The sequence below is a fragment of the Ochotona princeps genome, chromosome 1 (assembly GCF_030435755.1).
Source record: "Ochotona princeps isolate mOchPri1 chromosome 1, mOchPri1.hap1, whole genome shotgun sequence".
Taxonomy (NCBI): domain Eukaryota; kingdom Metazoa; phylum Chordata; class Mammalia; order Lagomorpha; family Ochotonidae; genus Ochotona; species Ochotona princeps.
Genome location: NC_080832.1, coordinates 28,074,552 through 28,098,507, shown reverse-complemented (window position 1 = coordinate 28,098,507; position 23,956 = coordinate 28,074,552). Strand labels below are relative to the sequence as shown.

Below are 23,956 nucleotides of genomic sequence, written 5' to 3'. Positions count from 1 at the left end.
AAATGCTCTACAGGGCTCAAGTGCCCTTGAAAGGCACCAGCATTCCAGGCTAGCTAGACTTAGGGCCAAATGTTATTGTGCTGTTCTGTTTCATTTGAGAAGGTACCTTTGTTTAAATGACCACTTCTCAAGAGCTCAATCTTTTTGCCTCCCTTGAACTTTTAGTATTGTTACCAACTAAAACAAGCCTTTTCTTTCTTTTCCTCCCAGTATCTCTGCATGGTATCTCAAACATTTTTGCTGATTTTTTTCTCTTACATGTGGCTTGCTGATTTTTAATAATTAGATTACTAACACATTTGCTAATTCCCTTGCATATAAAATAGTAATAATGTCAGGTGTGGCATTTCTGAAGCCAAAAATGTTATGGTTTTCACACAGAATACTGAAATGACAATCACACAAATTAAAATCCTGTTATTTAGAACACAAATATGATATTCTTGAGCACATTGAACAAATACTTATCAAGTATCCTGGCTGTGTTTTATGTGCATGTGCCTTATCTAATATGTGTAGTATTAATTAGCCATTCTGGGCACCTATTTTGTAATTGTTGGTTGATGAGAGAGAGCGAGAGACAGAGAGAGAGAGCTCATTAAGCCTTTAATCACCACTTCTTGTCTGCTCCCTAAAGGATGTTTTGGAGGTGTGGAGTGTGGTTTCACTAGTGCAGTGATGCTGTGATAGCACCAATTTTTATAAAGGAGACTATCTGGAAACTTAACGGCTTGGAATGATATTTTGTGGCTCTATGATAGAATTTATTTTTTGCTGTAATGTTTTTGTTACTGAATTCTGAGCTCTTGTTTTGCATTTCTTTTCTTTCTTTTTTTTTGTGAAGTATTTATTTGGGGCTGTTGCAATGGCTCAACTAGCTAATCTTTCACCTGCAAACTCTGGGCTCCATAGGAGCACCAGTTTATGTTCCAGCTGCTTCATTCCCATTGAGCTCTCTGCTTGTAGCTTGGGCAAACAGTGGAGGATGGCCCAAAGCCTTGGGATCCTACACCTGCATGGGAAATCCAGACGAAGCTGCTGGCCCATACTTTAGATTACCTCAGCTCTGGTGGTTGTGGCTATTTAGGAAGTGAACCAGTAGATGGAAGGCTTTTCCTCTATGCTTCTCTCTACATCTGCATTTTACATAAAAAATAAATATTTTTTAGAAAAGAGGGATATACCTTGCTGCTTCCCAGGTTTTGCATTAGCAGGTAGCTGGAATCAAAAGTGGATCCAAGACTTGAGTGTAGGAACTTGGTATTGGCTAGAGACATCTCAACTGACACTTGAACTGCTAGCCCAAACCCCTCCTTTCTGTGTTGTGTATTTCCCAGATGTGAACATGGATTCATTGATACATGTTAGGAGAGGGTTACTTTAAAAGCATTGCTGGGCTCTTTATGGGCAGCATAGATAACGCCCATCTGTAGAGTTTTAGAAGTGAATTCATTTTTTTTTTTTTGCTTATTTATCCAAAGATTCTGTGATTATACTTCATTGATTATTAATTACAACTGGGTTGATTTTCCAGCACTCAGAGTATAAAGCAGTCATACTTCCCTCATTCCCCTGATTTCCACTCTACCCCAATACATCTACCTCTCTTCCTTCTCTTCAGCATTATTTACAGTTATAATTTTGATCCCCTCAGGCTTAATTTGCCACTAATCATACTATTAAACAACTAAAAAGTAAAAGACCACAAGACCACATTTCCACTGGAGTATAAACAGAAATTAAAAATGACAATCTAGGTCTGGTACTGTGGTATAGTGGCTTAAGCTTCTGTCTGTGGTGCTGGCATCCCATATGGCACTGAATCATGTCTCAGCTGCTCTACTTTCTATTGAATCCTTGCTTATGGCCTCCAAAAACAATAGAGGAAGGTTCAGATCCTTGGGCTCCTGCACCCACTTGAGAGATCTGGAGGAAGGCTCTGACTCTTGGCTTTGGATTGGCCCAGCTCTGGCTATTGCAGCAATTTGGAGGAGTGAACCAGTGGATAGAAGACCTTTCTTTCTGTCTCTCTTTCTCTCTGTAACTTTTTCAAATCAAAATAAAATAAATCTTTAAAAAATGATAATACAATCCCAAAGTGACCATTTCATTCCTATCGTTTTGTGTGTTCTATACTAAGTGCCATATAGCAGAAAAATGTGATATTTGTTTTCTTTAAGACTGGCATTTTTGCAAAGCAAAATGTTTTCCTGTTACATCCATTTTGTTGCAAATAGGATTTCATTCTTATGATTCAATAGTATTCTATAATGTGTATATGCCACATTTTGCTTATCCAGTCATGGGTTGATGAACATCTGGGATGATTGTAAATTGGGCTGCAATAAACATGGATGTGCAAATAACTCTCTGGTTTGCTGAATTCATTGTGTTTGCATAAATATCCAGCAGTATTACTGAATCATATGATAGAACTAGTTAATCTGCAAACTGTCTTCCATAATCATTGTACTCATTTACATTCCCAGCAACAGTAGAAAGGGTACCTTTTACCTCACACCCTCATCAGAATGTATTGCTGTTTGATTTTTGGATGATAGCCACTAACTGGGGGGAGGTGACACCTCATTGTGATTTTTATTTCCCTGAGGACTAGTGATCCTGAACTTTTTCTCATGTGTCTATTGGCCAGTTGTGTTTCATCCTCTGACAATGGCCTGTTCATATCATCTTCCCATTTTTTTAAACTGGATTGTTCGTTTTGTTGTGATTGTGTTTATTGAGCTCTTTATATATCCTGGATATTAATCCTCTACAAGTTGCATAATTTGGAAATATTTTCTCCCATTCTGTTGGCTGCTTGCATTCAGATACACTTCTCTAGTAACAAACTATAGAAATGATCCCTGCAAGTATAATCTTACCTAAAACCCTGTGACTATGTAGGAGCTATTCCATAGAGTTTTTAAGTTCACTAAACTTATGCAATATGGAGACTCTTTCCAGTGAAACCACACTTCACTAGCATTACCTAAAACTTGCTCCAGATCTATTGAGCCAAAATATGGATTTTTTAACATGAAGCCAGGTGATTCATTTGCATAGATTTTTTTGGACACGTCATCCCCTCCTCCCCCAAGTCACACAGAATCTGCTGCGTAATGGCTCAAACGCACACACAACCACACTGTCCTGGTTATGTCTTCACTATGTTTTTTTTTTTGACTATTCCATGAGGATGCAGTTGTATATTGGCTTAGTAATGCCAAGACAAGCACCCTGTCAAAACTGACCTCTCTTATGCCTTGGTCCTTGAAATATTGATGCCATTTCCTAGAAATTCACATAGCACTGGCTGTAAACTGGTCTCTGAGAGCCAAAAATAAACTGAAGATATGTTTTGTTGGTCATTTCAATTTTCCTGCACAAGGATTAAAAAAGACAGCATTATCAGGTAAGTGTGATGGAATTCTTATTTTTTTACATACAGGCTTTATCATACAGATGTATCATTCACGATACCTGTAGGCATTTCAGTTTGAAATCCTTTAGCCTGATAATGTTAACATAAATCCAGTGAAGTAGTAGTTTGAGAATTATGGACAGATATTCTTTGAAACAAGAAAGGTACTTGTAACTTATTGGGTTCAATATACTAAGTTTAAAAAATTATGTATTTTTGCAGGGTATTTCAGAGGTTTATACTGTCAGCATACAGATTTTCAGTTTTTTCAGTTGCTACTGTGATATATCCTAAACTTATTTGATCGTGGAATGCCTTGTCACAGAGGGTATAAAAGGATTAGAGTTTTTTAAAAATATTTATTTATTTATTTATTATTTGAAAATCAGAATCAGAGAGAGAGAAGGAGGGAGGGAGAGAGAGAGAGATGCCATTTGCTGGCTCACTCCCCAAATGGCTGTAAAAGGCAGGGTTAGGCCAGGAGCCAGGAAAATCTGGATTACTCACGTGAGTGGTAGGAGCCCACGTTTTTTTTTGCCATTTTCTGCTGCTTTTTCCCAGGCATATTAGCAGAGAGCTGCATTAGAAGTAAAGCAACTGGGATAGTAACTGGTAAACATACAGAGTGTCAACATTAAAGTTATTATGTCTCAGCACCAATCTTGGGATTAGAGTTCTATAGGACGTACTTTAAAATAGGGGGTGACAAACTACGGCTTGCAGACCCAAATGAATGCACATCCTATTTTGGTACTGCCTGTTAGATTAGACTAGTTTCCACATAGATAAGTAGCTTGGAACAAAATAAGAATATTTAATGACACATTAGAATTATTTGAAATTTAAATTTTAGCATCCGGTCAAGATTTATTGAAACACAGCCAGACTCATTAGTTTATATATTGGCTGTAGCTGCTGTGACATTCTAATGGTGGAACTGAACAATTCAGAGCACCATTTCATGGCCTGCAAAGCTGAAATGTCTGCTTTAGAATTTGTCAATTACTTGTTTATTTTATTTTATTATTATTTTAAAATTTTGTACATAATGAGTAGATATCCCACTTCACATGATACAGATTTTTATTCATAAGTTCCTTCCAGCCTCCTCCTCCACTTCTCTCCCCATATCTCCGTTTTATTTTTTCGTAAACCATTACAGTAGCATATTTATTTGTTTCACACTAATAAGCTTGATTTTATGATACATAAAGGTATCATGATATTCAAGTAGAGGAAAAAGAAAAAGTTAAATAACAAAAATAAAATAGGAATGGAAATTCTACACAGGAGTATAGATGCATGATGTTGACAGAGATTATGTTTTATGTGCTCTATGCATGAGTTGTCACAGATCAGAGAGAACATATGATATCTGTCTTTAGGAGACAGGCTTATTTCACTAAGCATAATGATTTCCAGATGGGTCTATTTTGTTGCCTAAGAATATTTGTTCTTTTTATGGCTGAGAAGGATTCTGTAATATACATGTACCACATTTCCTTTATCCATTCCTTAGTTGATAGTAATCTGGTCATATGGTACATCCATTTTCAGATATCTGAAGATTCTTCACACTCTCACGGTAGTTGCACTTGTTTACACTCCCACCCACAGTGGATTAGTATATCGTTTTACCACATTCTCACCAGCACTTATTGTTTTCTGATTTCTGGGTGGTAGTTTCACTTTTTGATATATCTCTTTAGAATTTAGTTTAACAGGAGACAGCCAGATTCTGATCTATTTCTGCGTTCAATCTGTTCTGATATTGAACTTCATTAGGCCTGTGACCTGCTAAGGCAGAATGAGAGTAAACAAGATCTCATAATGTTTAGGAAAGTATGTTAGATTTTAAGTCCTTGTGAAAGGATATCAAAAACCCACAGGGTTCCCTATATTACACTTTCTAAAATTTTTACTCTTTTGTAACTAAGAATAAATATTAACCTTAAAGATCACAAATAGTTAAGAACACCTACTCACATTGTATACAGTGGCAAAAATGATTGAAGTCCCCTACTTAGGAATGCAGTATTTCGAATGATTGCCTTTAAGCCTATAGGTAAACTGATTGTCTGTGGAATTCAATGACTTGCACCAGTCGAATTCCAGAACCCACGTGTTTGGAGTATTCAAGAACCCACGTGTTTGGATGCTGGAACACAATTCTCTTCTAGCTGACAAACAACTGTGTTGGGATCCACTACTCTGGCACCACTGTTTCCTAAGTGAGCAAGTTTGGGATTTTGCAGTAGAAGCTATTCCTTATATACCCCAACCAGGGGTGGGAAGAAACAACTTGCTAAAAATAGGGATGTGGGTGAGCAGTAAAATGACTTTTGTTTTTATAAGAGACAAGCACTATTCACCAGCGTGCTTCTGTGCTGTGAATGCAGCTCTGTGTTTCTGGTTTGCTGTTCTCAATATCCTGCTGTATTAGTTAGATCCTATCAATTCAAATTAGCTTGCTTCAGGAGAAGATGGTGTGTTGGCCCTTAAAGAGCCTTGGTAGAAGAGGCAGGACATCAGACACGTGATGTTCCTTCAGAACTGTGTCTCTCTCCATCTCTCAGCTCTACTCTCTCTGGGTTGGCATCATTCTCACTTAAATTAGTCGTTTCCATATGCTGAGAAAGACAGCCAATTAGCATGTGTAGTTTTCTGTAGGAAAAGACAAAGAGAGAGACCTGTTCTTTCGTCAATGCTTCGATCAGCCCCAGTTTAAAGGATGTTAACTGCCCAGTCAGGGCCACATGGCCATCCCTTGGTGGGAAAAGGGATTGTTTGACCTGAAACCCTTTCCTAAACCATATGGGGAGTCAATGAAGATATTCAGAGAAGATAGTAAGAAAGAAAAATTGTTCTGTGCTTGCTTGTTAGAGAACAGGGAGGGGTCCCAAATGTCTTTGTGATGATGTTTAAATCTCAATTGAATTCACTATGATAACTGAGTATTTGGGAAGAAACCAAGAAATGGATTTCAAATTATAGGTAAAATGTAGAGTTTTACAAATCTCACTCCATTCCCAACCAAGGATGCCTTAATCCACAACTAGGTATGGGAAAACATGTCTCTGTCTAGCATAAGCAGCATAATGCTTTCTGAAACTGGTGCTTCTTTCCATTTTCTTAACAAGAAGTCTGTTGGACCTTTTCATCAAGAGGAAAATTGAAACCAAATGAAGTCAAATGTTTTGTCCCAGATCTTAATAGTAAACAATAGAACTGCATCCTTTTCACCCCAAATTAGCTTTCATTACCCCAATAAGTCCTCTCTATTAAACATGTTGTTAAGCAAAGAAGTTTAAGGTCGTTGTCCAAATAATTGATGACAGGTGCTGGATAGCAGGGATACACAGGGAGCCATACAGACAAGCACTTAACCCCATGGAATTAACGTCCCGATGGGGGAGAAAGAAAATAAACAAGTAAATCATTTGTAGATGGTGTCACATGGTCACCAGGAATAGTGTGCTTTTTAATGATGTTGGTTAAGGTTAGCATCTTGGAGGTTTTGCTGCAGCAGGGATCTTAATGAAACCAGGAAGCAAAATAAAGGTCAATTGCAAAGAGGGCGGAGGGTGTCCCAGACAGGAAAGCAGGAAGAACAAAGGCACTCAAGTGTGACCATTCTAGGCATGTTGACAGGGAATAGAAAAGAGGCCAGGGGCCTGGAACTGATTTTTGGTGGTGGTGGGGGACAGTGGCAGATTAGATCAGAAAGGTAGCCAAAGTCATTTTATTGTGAAAGATCAGAGTCTGCAAATATTTTCCTGTATAATCTTGTTTTCTAAAAGAAAAAAAAAACCTTATAATATCACAGTGCTTACCTTGAGATGAAAAGAGAATCTTTTGTCATTTTGACCATCCTTAGTGATATATTCAAGTTTGCAGTTTCAATCATATAATTGTTCATTTCTTCACTCAACATTTATCAAGTAACCACAATACCCAAGGTATTGAACCCAATATTAAAGCTGTGGAAAAGAAAATGATACAGTTTTCTGTCATCTGGGACCGGATGACAAAGGCATCTTATGTGCTTGTCCACACATTTTTCCTGCAAAAGGTGGTTTCCAGAGAAGCATAAGCAGGAGGCCTGCCATTTACAGACATGTTGCTACCAATTTTTAAATTAAATATTTTACTGGAAATGGAATCAGTGTGGTAATGGATCCATCTTACTACTGTTTCAGAAGGGTTTAGAAGCTTTTAATTTCCATGTCACATCCATTCAAATTGCATGATGTCATGTGCTCTAGGGAGCAATCCATTGCGCAACTTGAATTGGAACCGACAAAACATGACTCAAAAGGGAAGCGAAGGTGACAAGGCACAGAACAACACACAGCAGCACACAGATACCTGTTGTGACCCTTCTTGGGGCTAAGCTGTCCGGGAGCAGAGAGCTGAACACACACAAAAAATCTGAGAACCAAACCTCATTCTGTTTTCCGCAGTGTAAATCACAAGGAAGTCAAGTTAACGTGTTATGCAGAAAACATTTTTCATGTTGGTTTCCTCTGCCCTGAAATGAGGAAAACAGAGAGCAAAGGAAGGCCAGGCAGTGGGCCTCCACAATGAGCTGTGGAATTCGAGAGAGGATGCAGGTCTGCAGAGAGGCCTCTGACTCCACAGCCCAGCTGCTGCCAACCAGCTGGCACCCACCCTGCCCAGGGCGCTTTCATGTGTGCACGAGAGGAAAGGCGTGCCAAAGCTCTTTCCAGAACCTGCTCCCCTGCCCTTGCCTCTCCTTCAAACTTGTTTACATCTGAACTTGCCTATTTCACATGGGTCAGAAAGCTGGTTATAGGCTGTGACTCCAGAATGCTATATCACAATTTTCAAGGGCAAGAAATGCTGTATGTTAAGTTGCCAAGTCGAATCCTTGCCAAAATGGTCCAAGATAATGCAACGGTTTGCAAATTGTAGTTAAATGGACAAGATGTGGAGGACAAGGATACCAGGGGGAGGCAGATGAAATAACTGGGCATCACCTACTGTTTCAGTGGCGTTTCTTTTACACAATTTATTAAAGTATCTGAGAGTTTAAGCATTTGTATAGTGATAGTCTATGAATGCCTATACATTTCAAACTATAATTAAGTCAGATGTTATTTAAGCTAAAAGACTTTATAAAATGTTAAGTATAGTATAGGTTGGTAAATAGCTGCTTAACAAAAAATATGAATCTATAAAAATAACTGAATATCAGACTACAGAAGTAAATTCAGGAAGAATAAACCATTTTAGTGTAGTTGCTACAACAACCTCATTCTCACAGAAGAGATTTTCTATTAAATTCAGATTTTTCCACACATCCTAATATGATTTCATTGTAACTAACACAATGTGAGAGGGTGTTTTGAATGAGTAATTATTAACCAATTTCAATTTCTAAATTGACTTTTCCCATTTCTTTGACTTATGGAAGCTTTGGTTTATATGCTGTTTTCTTTGTTATGCTCTTTGAGTTTTTAAACTTTTTTTTCATCACAAGGAATTCTGTTTCAGAGACTTCCTCATTTTGCTGCTGAAAGAAAGTTTCTCCAGGTGAGAACTGCTGGTCCCTGGTCAGAAAATTAAAAAGAGAGAAAGAACCAATTCCCTATTCCTCAGAAATAAGGAAAAAATAATTTCGTACGATTTTTGCAAGTCATGTTTTATATGCAGTCTTTAAAAATATATATTTTGATGATAAATTTTGTTGAAATTCATTTATACTATTAAGCTAAGATTTTTCTTTCATTAAAGGTCATTGTACTTCTTGAAAGAACAGAAAACTTCAAGTTAAAGTAGATAAGATATTCTGCATTATAAAGTCCAAGACATTTTTATGAAAGTTAACAAATAAGAATGGCAATTGATTGGACTTTTCCTACACACCTGCAGCAAATTATGATCAGATAGATAAAATTAGACTTTAATTTAATTCCTCTTTTCCTTCAGGGTATTTTCTCCCCAGTAATTATGCTCATCACAAAAAATAAATGAACTCTATATCTCAGTGTACCTATAGTTATCCTGTTGTCTACCTACAAGAAGCAAATTTTTGATTTTTAAAAGCAGAGTTGAAAAATAAAGCAAAGCAAACCTTCACATTATTTTTAAAAGTGCAGTTAGTTAGTAATGGATGGAAATGGAAAATAGTATGCTAAGTAAAATAAACCAGGCACAGAAAGACAAATACCACATGTTTTTACTTAATTGTGGAAGCTGACAAAGTTGATCTCCTAGAAGAGAGTAGGAGAGTGGTCACGAGAGTCCAGGAAAGGCAAGGGAAGAGAGAGGTAGATTTGGGTTGAATTATGCATTAAAGTACAGTTAGGTAGGAGGAATTAATTCTAAGGATCTATAGCACAATAAATGATATATTTCAAAAAGAATTAGAAGAGTCTGAAAGTTTAATGCTTGAGACATTAATTTCTCTGATTTGATCATTATGTAAAATACATAGGTAGAAAATTGTTGCATCGCACTCCAAAAATATTTGCAAATATTTTGTGCCAGTTAAAATTTTTAAATATACCATAAGCAAGGTCAGTGTTTAGTCTATCTTTTTGCTGGATGGTGGTTTTGAAGCATTCCTGTGATTGGAAATGAGTGGTAAGAATACACTAGATCGAAAGAGAAGAAGGGAGAGAAGAAGATGGGGAAAAAAACCAAAACATTAGTGATCTGTCATGGAACACAGTACAGAATGCTATGTGGTTTGATGCAACATGGTTTGGTTACCTTTGCTTGTTGAAGTCAGTAATGTTATCCAGAGGAAATAAATATATGAAGTGACCCACAAATTAAATATAATCCCAGCAATTTCCTAACTTTCTTTACAGAATAGAAAAAATTCTGAAATTCATATGGAACCACAAATGACTATGAATGACTCTATCAATCTTGAGCAAGAACAAAGTTGGAGGCAACACCCTTCCTTATTTCAAAATTTATTACAAAGCTGCAGTAGTTGAAGCAGTATTGTACAGGCATAAATAATTTTATAGAGACCAAAGGAACAGAACGGAGAGCCCAAAAATATATCTGCACAAATACTATCAACTGATCTTTAACAAGTGTGCCAAGACTAGACAATGGGGAAAGGAAATTCTCTTAATCAAGAATGAAATGAGACTCTTGCTTTAAACCACATGAAGAGTCAGCTTTAAGTGGATTGCAGAAACTCTGTAGTTTCTGAAAGCAAATAAAAGCTTTCTGACATTGAACTTGGCAATGATTTCATGGCTTTGACACCAAAAGCATAAGGAGAAGCAAAGTTACACAAACTGGGAGTACATCAAATTTAAAAGATTCAAGGGGCCAGTGCTGTGGCATAGCACAAAAAGCAGCCATCTGCATTGCATATGGGTACCCAGCATTGCATATGGGTACCCATACAAGACCCGTCTGCTCCACTTCTGATTCAGCTTGCAGCAAATGCACCTGGGAAAACAGCAGAGGATGGCCCTAGTCCTCTCTACTCACGTTAGAGGCTAAGAAACTCCTGGCTCTTGGGTTCAGACAGCCTAATGCTGGTTGTTGCAGCTGTTTGGGTAGTGAACCAATGGATGGAAGATCTCGTTCTCCTCTCCCCCTCCCCCCATTTGATCTTTCAAACAAATAAATAGATCTTTACAAAAATTCTGACTGACAAAGAAAATAATCAAGGGTAAAACAACAATCCACAAAATGGGAGATAATGTGCAAATCATGTATCTGATAAGCACTTAATTTACAAAACTTATAAGGAACTCCTATAACTCAAATACATTAATAGCAACTAAACTTAAAAATTCTAAAATGGGCAAGGAGTTCAAGCCCTGGTTGTTGGCTTCCATTCCGGCTGCCTCATAAAGTGTTTGGGAAGATAGCTCAAGTGCTTGAACCTTTGACATTTGCTTCAGAGATACAGATGGAGTTCTGAACCCTTGGCTTTGACCTGGTGCAACCCTAGCCATTGTGGCCATTTGGAAGTGAACCAATTGATGAAGGATCTCTTTCTCTTTTTGTCTCTTCCTTTTTTATTTGTCACTCTGCCTTTCAAATAAATTAAGACTTTTAAAAATATGGACAAAGGACAGAAAAAGATATTTTACCCAAGAAGATAACAAATGGCAAACAGATCAGGAAAAAATAGTTGTACAACATTACTGATCATAAGGGAAGTACAAGCAAAAACCAATATGAAGTTTTGCCTAATGCCTGTCAGATTTGATTTTATAAAAAAAAAAAAAGAAAAAAACAGAACAAAACCAACTAACCAATCAAACAACTGCAAAAGCGTAAGTTTGAGTGAGAATGTAGAGAAATTGAAACACTGGATACTTTGGATAGTGACAATAAATGGTATAGTTATTACCAAAATTAGTATGAAGGATTATCAAAATAGGGGGACAACAGTTGACTTCCTGGCTAAGAGATTGGTTAAGATCCAAAGTCCCTCACTGAGGTGACTGGGTTCACTTCTTCTTGTGGCTCCAAATTCCAGTTTCCTGCCAGTGTAGATCCTGGGAGGCATCAGATGATGGATCGAGTATTGTGGACCTTGCCATGCACATGGGAGACATGGACTAGGCTCTTGACTCCTGGCTCTGGTCCCAGCCCAGTCCTGGCTACTGGAGCTTTAGGGGAAGTGAACCAGTGAATGCAAGATATCTCTCTCTGCGTGTGTCTCTCTGTGTGTGTCTCTTTGTCTCCATTTCTTTCTCCCTCCATCTCTAATCTGCTTCTGAAAGGAAAAATAAAATAGAATTATCATATGATCCAGCAATTCTCCTTCTGGATATATCTTAAAAGAAATTAAATCTAATTCAAGAGATACTAAAAATCCCTCTTGTAATACCATGTACAAACTAGCCATTGTGGAGAAATAATATTTAAATAGGTGATAAATACATACAAGAGAATATTATTAAGCCTTAAGAAAGGACACTTCTACAGTATATTACAGAATAAACTTAGGGGATGTTACGCTAAATGAAACAAAGCAGTCACAAAAGAACAAATACTGCATGATTCCACTTATATACTGTGTCTAAAATAGGCAAATACACAGAATTAAGGAGTAAGTGCTGGTTGCGAGGCCAGAGGATGGGCAATGGGTGTGATTAATGGATAAAGCATTTCAGTCAAGCAAGATGAATAAGCTCTAGATATCTGTGGTATGAGATTGCATTTATAGTCAACAGTGCTGTTTTCTACAATTTCAAGTCTGGTTCTTAGTGAAGTAAACAAATGAAATATGAAGAGAAGTGAGATGAGAGGGTGTGAAATAAAATAAGAGTCCTTCTGCTGATTGGTTATCAGACAGCAGAGACTCTCACATGCAGGCCCAGCACCCTGAAGGCCCAGGGTGGCTACCAGGCTCCCTGAGGAGAAGATAGTTGCACTTGGGGAGAGTACAGGATGCACGCAGGTGACTCCTGTGAAGAAAGTTGTGGCAGACATGACAAGCCCTCTATAGACCACGGAAAAGACTTTAGAGAGAATATTCTATGACATGAAGATATGGGGTGAAAGGAATGCAACAAAGCATATTCATTTGTAAAAGAGCACAGCTAAGGTTGTATGGAGGACCAAGATAAGATTGTCCTAAAAAGGAGTAGATAACTTAGTAAGCATGTTAATGTAAGCTAGGCTGTAATGTGATAACAGTACATGAAAACCTTAGTGTCTTTGCACACCATAAGCATACTTCTTTTAAAAAATTTGCCTGTATCTTTTTAATTATTATTTTGTTTATATATATAAGGTGAATAGATTTCCTGTATTTCATGCAGATGTAGGAGCACAGTGATACTTCCCACCTTCTCCTCCCGCTTGCCTGCTCTTCAGTTGAACCCTACACAGATCAGCAGTGCGGAGCAGGGGTCTGTGCCATGAGGCCACTCCTGAGGTCAGGCCTCACCCTCTTTGGCCTTGCCATCTGGGTACAAGGACTTCTAAGTCAACACTTGAGGGAACAGACAATAACAAGGTACATTGTGCGCTTAGTCTTGTGTGCTTTGGATGGAAGAGGCACACGCCATTTCTGCCTGCATTTGCACCTGGTGGTTTTGGCCTAACCCCGGGAGCCTGGAAAACAGGGAAAGGAAGAGCAAATAAAATGCTTGCAAAGCACTGTTGTTCCCAAATTTTCGTTGAAAGCCACAGAAGGCAAAGATAGACAGTTAGTTACCAGTGTTTAAGGTGGGCCTTGGCACTGAAGCAGTGTGTGGAATGCTGAGAGGAGTGGAACAGGGTGATTCTTGGGAACCCACTGGTGTCTTAGAAAAAGTGGCAGGGAAGTAGGAGTGAGGTAGGGAGTAATGTGATTCATTTTTGCCAGTACTGATGTCTGTCCAAACCTGTTTGTTATATCCAGTAGGAATCACAAGAGTGGAGTTCACAACAGTGTCTTGGAGCACTCCCAATATTGGTACATCATCGGACATTATAGGATGATTTTCCCAAAGGACAGATGTGGAATGAGATTAGGTGAAATCTAAAGTACAAATGGTTTGTGCAGTTTGGATCAGAATCCTCACACCCACATTGAATTGTGAAATAGAGGGTCAGAATGTCTGCTTGCACTAGACTACATGACTGGTTTTTGATATATGGTCACAGAGGCTAGGGTCACACTGAGAGATTTATTGAGTGTGGTATTTATTGGACATCTAAAAAAAGAAAACAAGGATTTTTATGAATTCTTGCAGAGATTTACTTTAGATGGTGAAGAGAGGCTTGACACTACAGGTTGTTAGAGATCTGAAGAGTTTATTAAAGTAAGAGGCATGGGCATGCTGAGTCTACAGCTTAGCTGTGTCTCTAGTCCAGCTGTGTTTCTGACAGGCCTCAGGAGCTGCTCCACCTCAACCGAATCTGCAGTTACTTGCTTTATATTGCACAGTTCCACAGGAGATTGCATTGCACAGAAGAGCTGACCAATGCAGACAAAAAAATCATTTTTCTTCTCCATCTCCAGTGTTGGAAAGACAGCTGAGGCTATCGTCATTTTTTTTTGCTTGGATGCTTGTAGCATTTTCCCCATTGGTCTTCCTACCTCTGGTCTTGCCCTTTGTAACCCAGTCTTTATGTGCCTCCCAAAGTGACCATTCTCAAACACAAATCTAATTCTGGTATTGGCTTCCTGTCACCATGCTTATAAAGTTAAACTTTCAAGAATGGCAGTTAGAAAGCACTTCATGATCTGGCATTTGTTTTCTTCAGCCTGACTTCCAGAATGTCCTGTTTTCTCTGTGTGCCTCTGCTTTTACACATGACACACACTTGCAAATGCTCTGAGGATCTAGAATGCCGGTTCTCAGCTGCAACTTTGATTTCTCTTGTTACTTTGACTGGTTCAATGAGAAATCCCGATGTAGGACTCTCAGAGGGACACATGCGTACCTTTCTGACAGCAGATATCCGCATTCCTGTTCTAGGGCACTTGAAGGGGTTATGGGAAGGTGAAATTAAAATGTGTGCTTATTTCAGTGCAAAGGCATTTTGAAATCCTTGCATACAAGGAGTTTTCAAAAGTTCACAGTAAATTCCTAATTATGGAAGAACTATGCGTGGGTTGACATCACCCTCAACTTTATCATTAAGATCATCAGTGAATGTCACTCTTTCTGGGACTTATTTAAAATCATAGATTTTTAAAATCTCTTTGATTCATTTGAAAAGGTTTAGTCAATAAATATAGACTAAATTTCTTCTTAACATTTTTGTTTGGGCTTTGATTTTTTTTTTTGTTTTGTTTTACTTTAGAATTTCATAGCCAACCCTTCTAAGTTTATATTTGAAAGTAATATTTTAGAATACTAGTGAAGATTTTTAATTCTTTAAAGTATAAAATGTGGAATATAGAAAACAGGAACCTGGGTGCAATGAATTTCTTTCGTAGACACAGTCTTCCTCTTTCAAGTGTCCCAAAGCATTACATTTTTGTAGCATCCTAGCCACAAATCTGTTCTCACTGACCATTTCCTACAAGATAAAGTGGAAACTACCTTGCTGGTTTCCAGAGCCTCGGTACTTACTCCAAGTGACTTGCTCAGCAAGCTCACTCACTATCTTCAATGCAAAGTATTTGGCTTCAATGAGACCATTTCCCTTCACATTTTTATTTATGCAAGTTGGCCCATCATGGATATTTGCAGACTGAGAATTCACATCTTTTGCCTTCTAGAAAATTCATCATGGTTTTTACTGTAAATGAGATTATGAAGGTACTTTAAAAATTAATGAAAAATGGAGCCCAGTGATAATTTCTTTTGACATGCAAAATGTTTTGAAACCTGTGTTAGGTTTTCATTTTCCATGAACTCTTTGAATACCTCATAAACACATGGCTTTCGAATTTTTACACATTGAAATGAACTTATCTTTCAACCCTGTTTCTATGCACTTTTTGGAGTCCCGATGTGTTGTTTATCTGTCTTTGTTCATGTCTGGATACTGGCACTTCTGTGATTCTTAACACCTTTCTCAAATCCCCCAACACTTTATCTTACTCCATTGTGCTTCATGGTGAAGTATGGCTTCTTGTTTGTATAATCTAGATGCTGAAGTCTACCGAAATATTTAATTCTTGAACTCTGGCTTGCTAGTTCAGATCTTGTTTCATAAATTCTTATTTTTGTTATATTGATGCACTTTATTCCCTTAGATCTTAAGTGATGAAAACATACCTTGTTCTCAGTTTAGTTGAATTGTTATCCATGATGTTGTGTATCCTACTTTGTCTTGCTGGGATTTCTTTTGTTTGTAAGCTTGCTTCAGAGAAAACTGGATTTACTGGAGAGCCAAGTAGCCACTCCAGTATGTTTTCCACTGATGTGTTTATCAGTACTTTCAACACTCCTTGATTTTGAATTATTGTTTCTTTTCTGTTTTTCAGCCTGTAATTCTCAGAGTACATGTACACTCACATGTGTGGTTCCTTATTAGGGCACTCACCTCCCTGTAAGACTCTTCTTTAGAAAATTATTTTCATTTTTACTTGAAAAACACACTTGGGAGTGGTGGGGAATCAAACCTAGACACCCTAACTGGGATATGGGCTCCTCCTGTGGCATCTTTTTTTTTCATTTTACTTTATTGATTGATTGATTGATAATCTTAGTTACATAGGGTACAAAGGGTCAAGGATTACAGGAAAGTGGGTAATACCATTGTTTTCACACTAATATCATCATCATTTTCCCCCCGGTATCTGGGGCCAGGAGAGACTGACTATAGCTTTCTTCTTCCTTTTTTTTAAGCCCAGTGTGGGGCTGTTGGCACCTTTCCAGCAGACCCCTTGGATGTGTGGGTAGAGGTGGTCTCACTTGCTCAAGGGTGAGTGCAGTGCCTGCTGGGCTTTGGATTTTACACAGGAAACCTGGCTCTTTTTCTTTTCTTTAGTTTATTACTTACATTTATTTGAAAGGCAAAGGGACAGAGACAGAAAAACAGACAGGAGACAGGCAGGAAGGCAGGCATGCAGAGACTGATGTCCCTGTTGTGGATTTGCTCACCAAATCTCACAATAGCCAGGGCTGAGCCAGGTCGACCAGAGACAGAAACTCAATCCAGGTACTCCATGTAGGTGGCAGGAATGCAAATTTTGGAGCCATCGTCTGTTGCCTCCAACGGTGCGCAATTTTATTAGCAGGACACTGTGATGGATTGTGGAGCTAAAATTCAAACTTCAGCATACAATATGAACATCCCGAGTGGCGAAACCTGCCACTCACTCCTGCTGTGAGCACATTTTCCAGGGCTCATTCTGGCTCTGAATGTTCACGCTTTGGGTTTAATAATCTCAACTAGTTCCTGATTCATTATCATTTTCCTGCTGTGTTCCATCTTGCTCTTTTTTAGATTTATTTTATTTTTTATTGGAAAGACAGATATACAAAGAGAAGGAGATACAGAGAGAAATATTCTCCATCAACTGATTCACTTCCCAAATGGCTACAATTCCTGGAGTTGAGCCAATCTGAAGCCAGGTGCCAGGAGCTTCCTCTGGGTTTCCCATGCAGGTGCAGGGTTCTAAGGCTTTGGACCATCCTCTATTGCTTTTCCAGGTCACAAGCAGGGAGCTGGATGGGAAGTGGAGCAGCCAGAATTAGAACTAGCCTCCATATGAGATCCTGGTGGATGCAAGGTGAGGATTTAGCTACTAGGCTATGGCAGAGGGCTCCCTTTCTTGCTTTTGAGATTAGAAATGTAGCTGCTATCTATAATCTGTTTTATTCCTATTTCTAGATATTTGTGAAGGTTGGGTCTCCTCCAGCTTCTCTGGGAAACTGTTTCTTGACTGTCTAAATATGCAGTCCTCTCTTTCCAGTGTTTTTTTCATTTTAGAAAAATCCCTCGAGTCATCTCTCCTTTTGCAAATTATATTCCTCCTTGCAGAACTTCAAACTTTGTTCTTGCATTCCACCCCAGGGCCTGCAGTCACCCTTAATGAGTCTTGTTTCTATACTCCTTTGACATCCATTCGATACTTAGTCATTTTCTGTTGTAATTGCCTTGTTGCTATTCTTTGTGTTCTTGTGAGATTATCAAGTTTTTGAAATCTGTTGTCCTTTCTTAAGCTTCTTGAATTACTCCAGAGTGACAGATACAAAATTGGTCACACAACTAATTTTTCCTAGTGGAAGAAACAAGTGAAATACATCATAAGATAGACTCATTTAGTACTGTTTTTATTTATTTCTAAGAGATTCAAGCATCCAGGAAACCAAGACTTGTTTAAATTTTGTTGCTTTTGTATTCTGGTAACTCATTGCATTTGAGATTTCTGAATTTAGAAACGAAGGGAGATTTCATCCAAGATCCTAGGTTTTTGAAGGAGAATTAGGAAATGTGTTTATATCTACAAAAGAAGCTTCCTTAAACCACTGGAGAAAATTAGTTTCTTTTATAGATATTGGCTTAGAATTTGATCCTGAGTAAATGAATAAACAAGTCAGTGCTTCTAAGAGCTACTTTCAAGAAGGAAGTGTTTCTGAGTTCCAGTTCACAGGAGCTCAGGATGGTATGGGATGCAAATTACATTCCAACACTAAACCGCCCAATCAAGCCTTACAGACTTTTGAGATCTTTTGCAAAGGCACCTTCAACTTAAAAATAAACACAGCGCTCTAAAAAGTCCTGGATATATAATTTGGTGGAAATTTAAGGGGTGTCTGTTTATAGTAAAAGAGAAAATAAAATTCAGGTAGGCTTATGTTCTTTCTGGATATAAGTGGATATAAATGATCTTTAACTCCAATTAAAATACTTTGGGAACCCCCTCCTCCAGTTGCTGCCACAACCATAGCTCCTTGATAAAACAACATGATGACATTTATCAGCTCTGGTTAGATTTCTTTTATAGCCTATTAGGTTATATGACATTCGTAAAAATAATAGCCAACATCTATTATGCGATTGGCTTTTGTCAGGCTATACATTTTCAGTTTTGTGGTGATTTCATATAGTACCTAAATAACCCTAGGATACTTTTGCTTTTATTGTCTCGCATTTGCAGATGGAGATAACTGAGAAACATAAGGGTTAATTTGCTCAGCTGAGTCACAGATTGTAGTCTAGGCCTCCTTCCGCATTCATTTGCTTCATTTACAGGACCTTCCTGGAGAGTTTATCTCTTCAAGTAAGCGGGCACCATCACAGTGTTGGCTACTCATGACCACCTTGCTGCTGTTGCCACTCAGCTGCTTCCTGCTGCAGTGGGGCTCCAATGTACATTCCTTTTAAACTTCTTTTCCTGAACATTTAGTTATCATCACAAACCCAAGAAATAAAAGGATGAGTGCTGACCGCAGTATGAAAGTTGACCCATCTTAGTGAGTCTCTTCTGCATGCCCTTACTCTTCTTGAAAACCTAATGCCTGTTGCTGGCTGTCTAAAAACTAGCCACAAAATTGTCTATGTGCCCCGGGGTCTTATTTGTATTTTGCTTTTCTCAAAGAGTTGTATGCTTAAATCTTGAAGAGCAGAGAAAGGAGTTTGGAACTCGTGACCGAAAAAGCTTGTGTTTTAATACTGAGAACAGATTTAGGTTAAGGATGTGATTATCAATTCCTTCCTTTGTTTTTAATAACTACCCAGATGGTGATTTTTATAGCTAAAGATATTTTAAAATCAGTGAATTTTGGCTAAAATTAAGGTTAATAGAAGTAAATTATCCAAAATTATTTTTTATTGCAGAATGTCTTGCTAGGAAAAAAATTCTAAAAGCTTCTTTTGATATTCTTCATTTTTTTTTCACCTGTTCTCCCCATGAAGGGAACAGTCAGGATTGAACTTACTGACATATCAATTTTCCTTTCCAATTAATGGCTCAACCCACAGCCTCACAATGCTGACCCCAAGTTCCTTTAGTTTTAAAAATAAACAAGTTTCATAACCACAGTTCAAGTTCAGTTGAGATTCCTTCACTGCAAGCATATACCAAGCATAGAGTCTACCATGGGGGAGGGTTTGGAGAGGGGTGGGGGGAATCCCAGTACCTATAAAACTGTGTCACATAATACAATGTAATTAATAAATAAATTTTTTAAAAAGAGAAAAAAGGTTAAGCAAAGAAAAAAATAAACAAACAAGTTTCAGGACAGCTTAATTCTAAAACATTGTTGAATACTTACTTTTTGAAACTTGGGAGACATGGTCATTAATATCAGACAGATGCAGCAACTCTTTTCTCAACTAGTTCTTCAAACAAAAGAGTTTTTTCATTATAATTAGGAGACAAGCCACGCTGCTAATTGTACCAGTTCACTAATCACTTATAGTTGAAATATTGTGTCATAGGAGTTGCAAAATCTTGTGACTTGGTGCACATTTTTCTTCAGCTTCATAAAATATGTACTATACATAAAAACTAACTTTAAATAATAACGCTGTCTTTTAAAGATCAAACATGATCTAGTACTTCAAATAGCATATTTACAACACTTCCATCATACTTAAGGAATTATGTGAATTCAATAATTAATAATAGTTTCATGATTTAAAATACTTTTGCAGGGGCAGGCACTATGGTGTGGCTTTGGTATATCCATATGGAAGTGCTCGGTTTAAGTCTTAGCTAATTCTAATCCAGCTTCCTATCCAGCTGGACATGCATCCTGGGAGGCAGCAGGGAATGGCAATCAAGGGCTTGGGTCCCTGTCACCAATATGGGTTACCTGAATGGAGTTTCTGGCTCTGGGATTCAACCTAGTCCAGTTCTTCGCTGTTATTTCCATTTGGGAGATTGAATGAGAAAATGGAAAATCTCCCTACCAAATAAATACAGATAAATAAGCCATAAAAAAGAAACTAACAGATGGGGGAATTAGATTATAAAATATTGATATTCTGTATCAACTAAGTACTTTCATTGTAAACTTTTCTTGTGTGACCAAATGCATTAAGTCACTGAAAAGAAGAATTTGTGAGTATTGTTGAAAGAATAGTAATTTTACTGGTTTCCAAACTTGGTTGTCCTTTGAAACCATTTAGGAAATGTTTAAAAACAGTAAGACTCGGGGATTCTGATTTAATTAGTCCATAGCGTGGCCCAGGTCAAGTGATGCCAACATACAGCAACGTTTGAGAACCATGTATCAAAAATCTGGAATCTGGTGCCTGGCTGCTGCTTGTATAGGTCATATAGTTTCCTCATGCTCTAGGACTTTTTCTAGAGTTCGTAGGTTTCTTAAGCACTTTTATAGTGTTAACTTGTTTTCCCAAGGAGGAATTCCTCCAAGAAAAAGGTAGGACTCCCTGAAAATGACTAATTGACTTTCTAGTCAATTAACATTGAGTCTCAGCAGTTGAAAGTAGCTGTCCCCATTTTCCCCTGCACCCCCACCCAAGCTGATCACCCTAGGGTAAGCAGGTCATCCCAAGCATCCAGGCCAACAGAGCTAGCATGCCAAGCCTAGAAGCAAAAAAGGCAGCAGCCACATCTAGGTCATCCCAGTTTGTCAATCTACATACTCCAAATTACTATACTGCTTGTTTCTTAATTGCTTTGTACATCTGCTTAATCATGTTCCTGGACCAACTGTTCTCAATTCTGGCTGTGCATTGGAATCACCTGGGAATATTTTTGGATTCCTGATGCCTGGGCCAATTATATCAAAATCCCTGGGGGTTGGGACCCCACGCATCAATATTTTCAGAGCTACCAGAATACATTGTAAAATACCACTCGAGGCTGCAGTATTCCTACACATTTACATAAGACATTTGCCAGCCTGCAATATTTTTTTCTAGGGAGCTGTTTGATCTGATCCAAGCTGATTTATCTGATGGGAGATGGATACTATTATAACCTTGAAATAATTTTTTTAAAAGAATTGCTTGGACCAAAGTCTTTTCCAAGTGTTACATGGAAGTTGACTATTTTAGTCTATTTATATTTTATAGAAGTTGCCCAAGATCACACACTTAGTTTTAGGGCCAACATTCAAGCTAGGTGCTTTGTGTGGTTTCATCTCTTTTGGGATCTTCATGCACTCACCACTGGACAGTTTTAGGGCCAACATTCAAGCTAGGTGCTTTGTGTGGTTTCATCTCTTTTGGGATCTTCATGCACTCACCACTGGACAGAGTGTGCTGGTCCCATCTCTCAGACCAGCTCACCGAGGCCAAGAGGAACTGGCTCAGCCGGGGGCCTGTATCCTGTCAGAGCCTGGGCAGAGCCCCAAGGGTGTCGGGCGGCGGGCTCTGGGCAGGAAAGGCAGGCGAGGCGTGCACTCTGCCGTCCGTTTTTATTCCACGGACTCTGGGGACAGGGAACTTCTTTGAGGCTTTCTCCAGATTTTGCATGTTATTAAAAGTGAGTTGTTGCATTTCAAAAAAAAAAAAAGTACCAGGTGATCGGAGGGGCTGGGCTGGACGTGGACTTCACCCTGGAGAGCCCTCAGGGCGTGCTGCTGGTCAGCGAGTCCCGCAAGGCAGACGGGCTGCACACAGTGGAGCCCACGGAGGCGGGCGAATACAAGCTGTGCTTTGACAACTCCTTCAGCACCATCTCCGAGAAGCTGGTGTTTTTCGAGCTCATCTTTGACAGCCTGCAGGACGACGAGGAGGTGGAGGGCTGGGCCGAGGCCGTGGAGCCCGAGGAGATGCTGGACGTCAAGATGGAGGACATCAAGGAGTCTGTGGAGACCATGCGGACACGGCTGGAGCGCTGCATCCAGGTGCTAACGCTGCTGCGGGCCTTCGAGGCGCGCGACCGCAACCTGCAGGAGGGCAACCTGGAACGTGTCAACTTCTGGTTGGTGGTCAATGTGGCCGTGCTGCTGCTCGTGGCCGTACTGCAGGTGTGCACACTCGAGCGCTTCTTCCAGGACAGCGCCCTGTGCCCACGTAGCCCGAGCATGGGTGTGTGCAGTGTGTGTGTGTGTGTAGGGTGGGGGGCCCCACCCGAGGAGCCTCTGCGTGGCCCGGCGCAGCAACTCCTCCCGCTCAGGAGGGGCTTGCTTGAGGCCGGGGACACCGTGGCCTGTGCCACCCGTGTGATGGCCACCCTTGGGCGCCCCCTCCCTGTCAGTGTGCCTTAGTCCACGCGTTCTGGCCCGCACCAGCGCTGCCCATGCAGGGGGTCCACGAGGCCGGCTTGGGGAGCCTGTGGTGCCGGTGCCCGCTGGGCTGTGGAGGCAGCAAGGGGGTCCGGCGGTGGAGTGAGCCCAGGAGTGGAGTGCTCATGGGCAGGGGGCCTCGCACGCGTACCCCATGCCCTCTCTTCCTGTGGTGGCCCCAGTGAGGGCGGCAGAGCGGGGGAGGGGGGCATGGTGCAGCTCGGCCAGAGCCTGCCTGCAACCCCTGACGGCGCAGTTAATAATTTTTTTTTTTTTTTTAAAGAGAAGCTGAGGCACGCAGGAAGAGCGGCCTCGTTTATTTCCCAAAATGAAAGTACTGAAGGCACTTGCAGTGACAAGCGGGGAGGGGGAGGCAGTGTAGGGAAGGCAGAGAGCCACCACCAGGACACCCGGGGTCACAGCCTGGCCGGGGGAGAAGGAAAAGCTACAGGGCCAGGTCTGAGCCTGGAGGGGTGCCGACGTGTCTACAGAAGATTAAAACCCCATTCTATAGAGGGTTAGGAAATTAGGAGTCCACAGCAGCAGAGGGCAGGGCCCGGTGGTCACGAGTTAGTGGCGGAGGAGACGCGCTGGCCAGCGAGGACAGCCCTCAGGGCCCCTGCTGGAAGAGGTCTTGGTACATCTCGATGAGGCGGGCGGCCTCCCGCTGGTTGTTAGAAGGTATGGTTTTTACTACTACCAGAGGCGATGAGGGATGTACTTGCATCTTACGGGTGAGGAACTTGAAGTACAAAAAATTTTCTTAGGATCACGCAGCTACTCAGTGGTAAAGCAGGAACTTGAATTCAGCTTGACCCTAAAGTTCATGATCTGTCAATAATTAGGAATGTTTTTACAAGTATTCAACTGTTACAGCTTTTCAGAAATTTCTAATGCTACAGGTTGGAATTTGTTAATGCAAATTTCACATGTACTTCTGAGTTGGTCTTTAATATTGTAATATTCTTAATATTGTAACCAA

General features: G+C 39.7%; 1 protein-coding gene and 1 pseudogene across 1 annotated transcript in view; one reads left to right on the top strand and one right to left on the bottom strand.

Moving 5' to 3' along the window:
• The window catches only part of LOC101529373 (transmembrane emp24 domain-containing protein 1-like), a 134,288-nt gene extending 111,408 nt beyond the window's left edge, over window positions 1-22,880 (top strand). The window contains exons 4-5 of the mRNA XM_058669034.1: window positions 22,265-22,788; window positions 22,866-22,880. Of these exons, the coding sequence (XP_058525017.1) occupies window positions 22,265-22,788; window positions 22,866-22,880 (539 nt within the window). The remainder of the gene's footprint in view (window positions 1-22,264; window positions 22,789-22,865) is intronic.
• On the bottom strand, window positions 2,791-2,883 carry LOC118758337 (small nucleolar RNA U3; annotated as a pseudogene).
• Window positions 22,881-23,956: the final 1,076 nt, after the last annotated feature.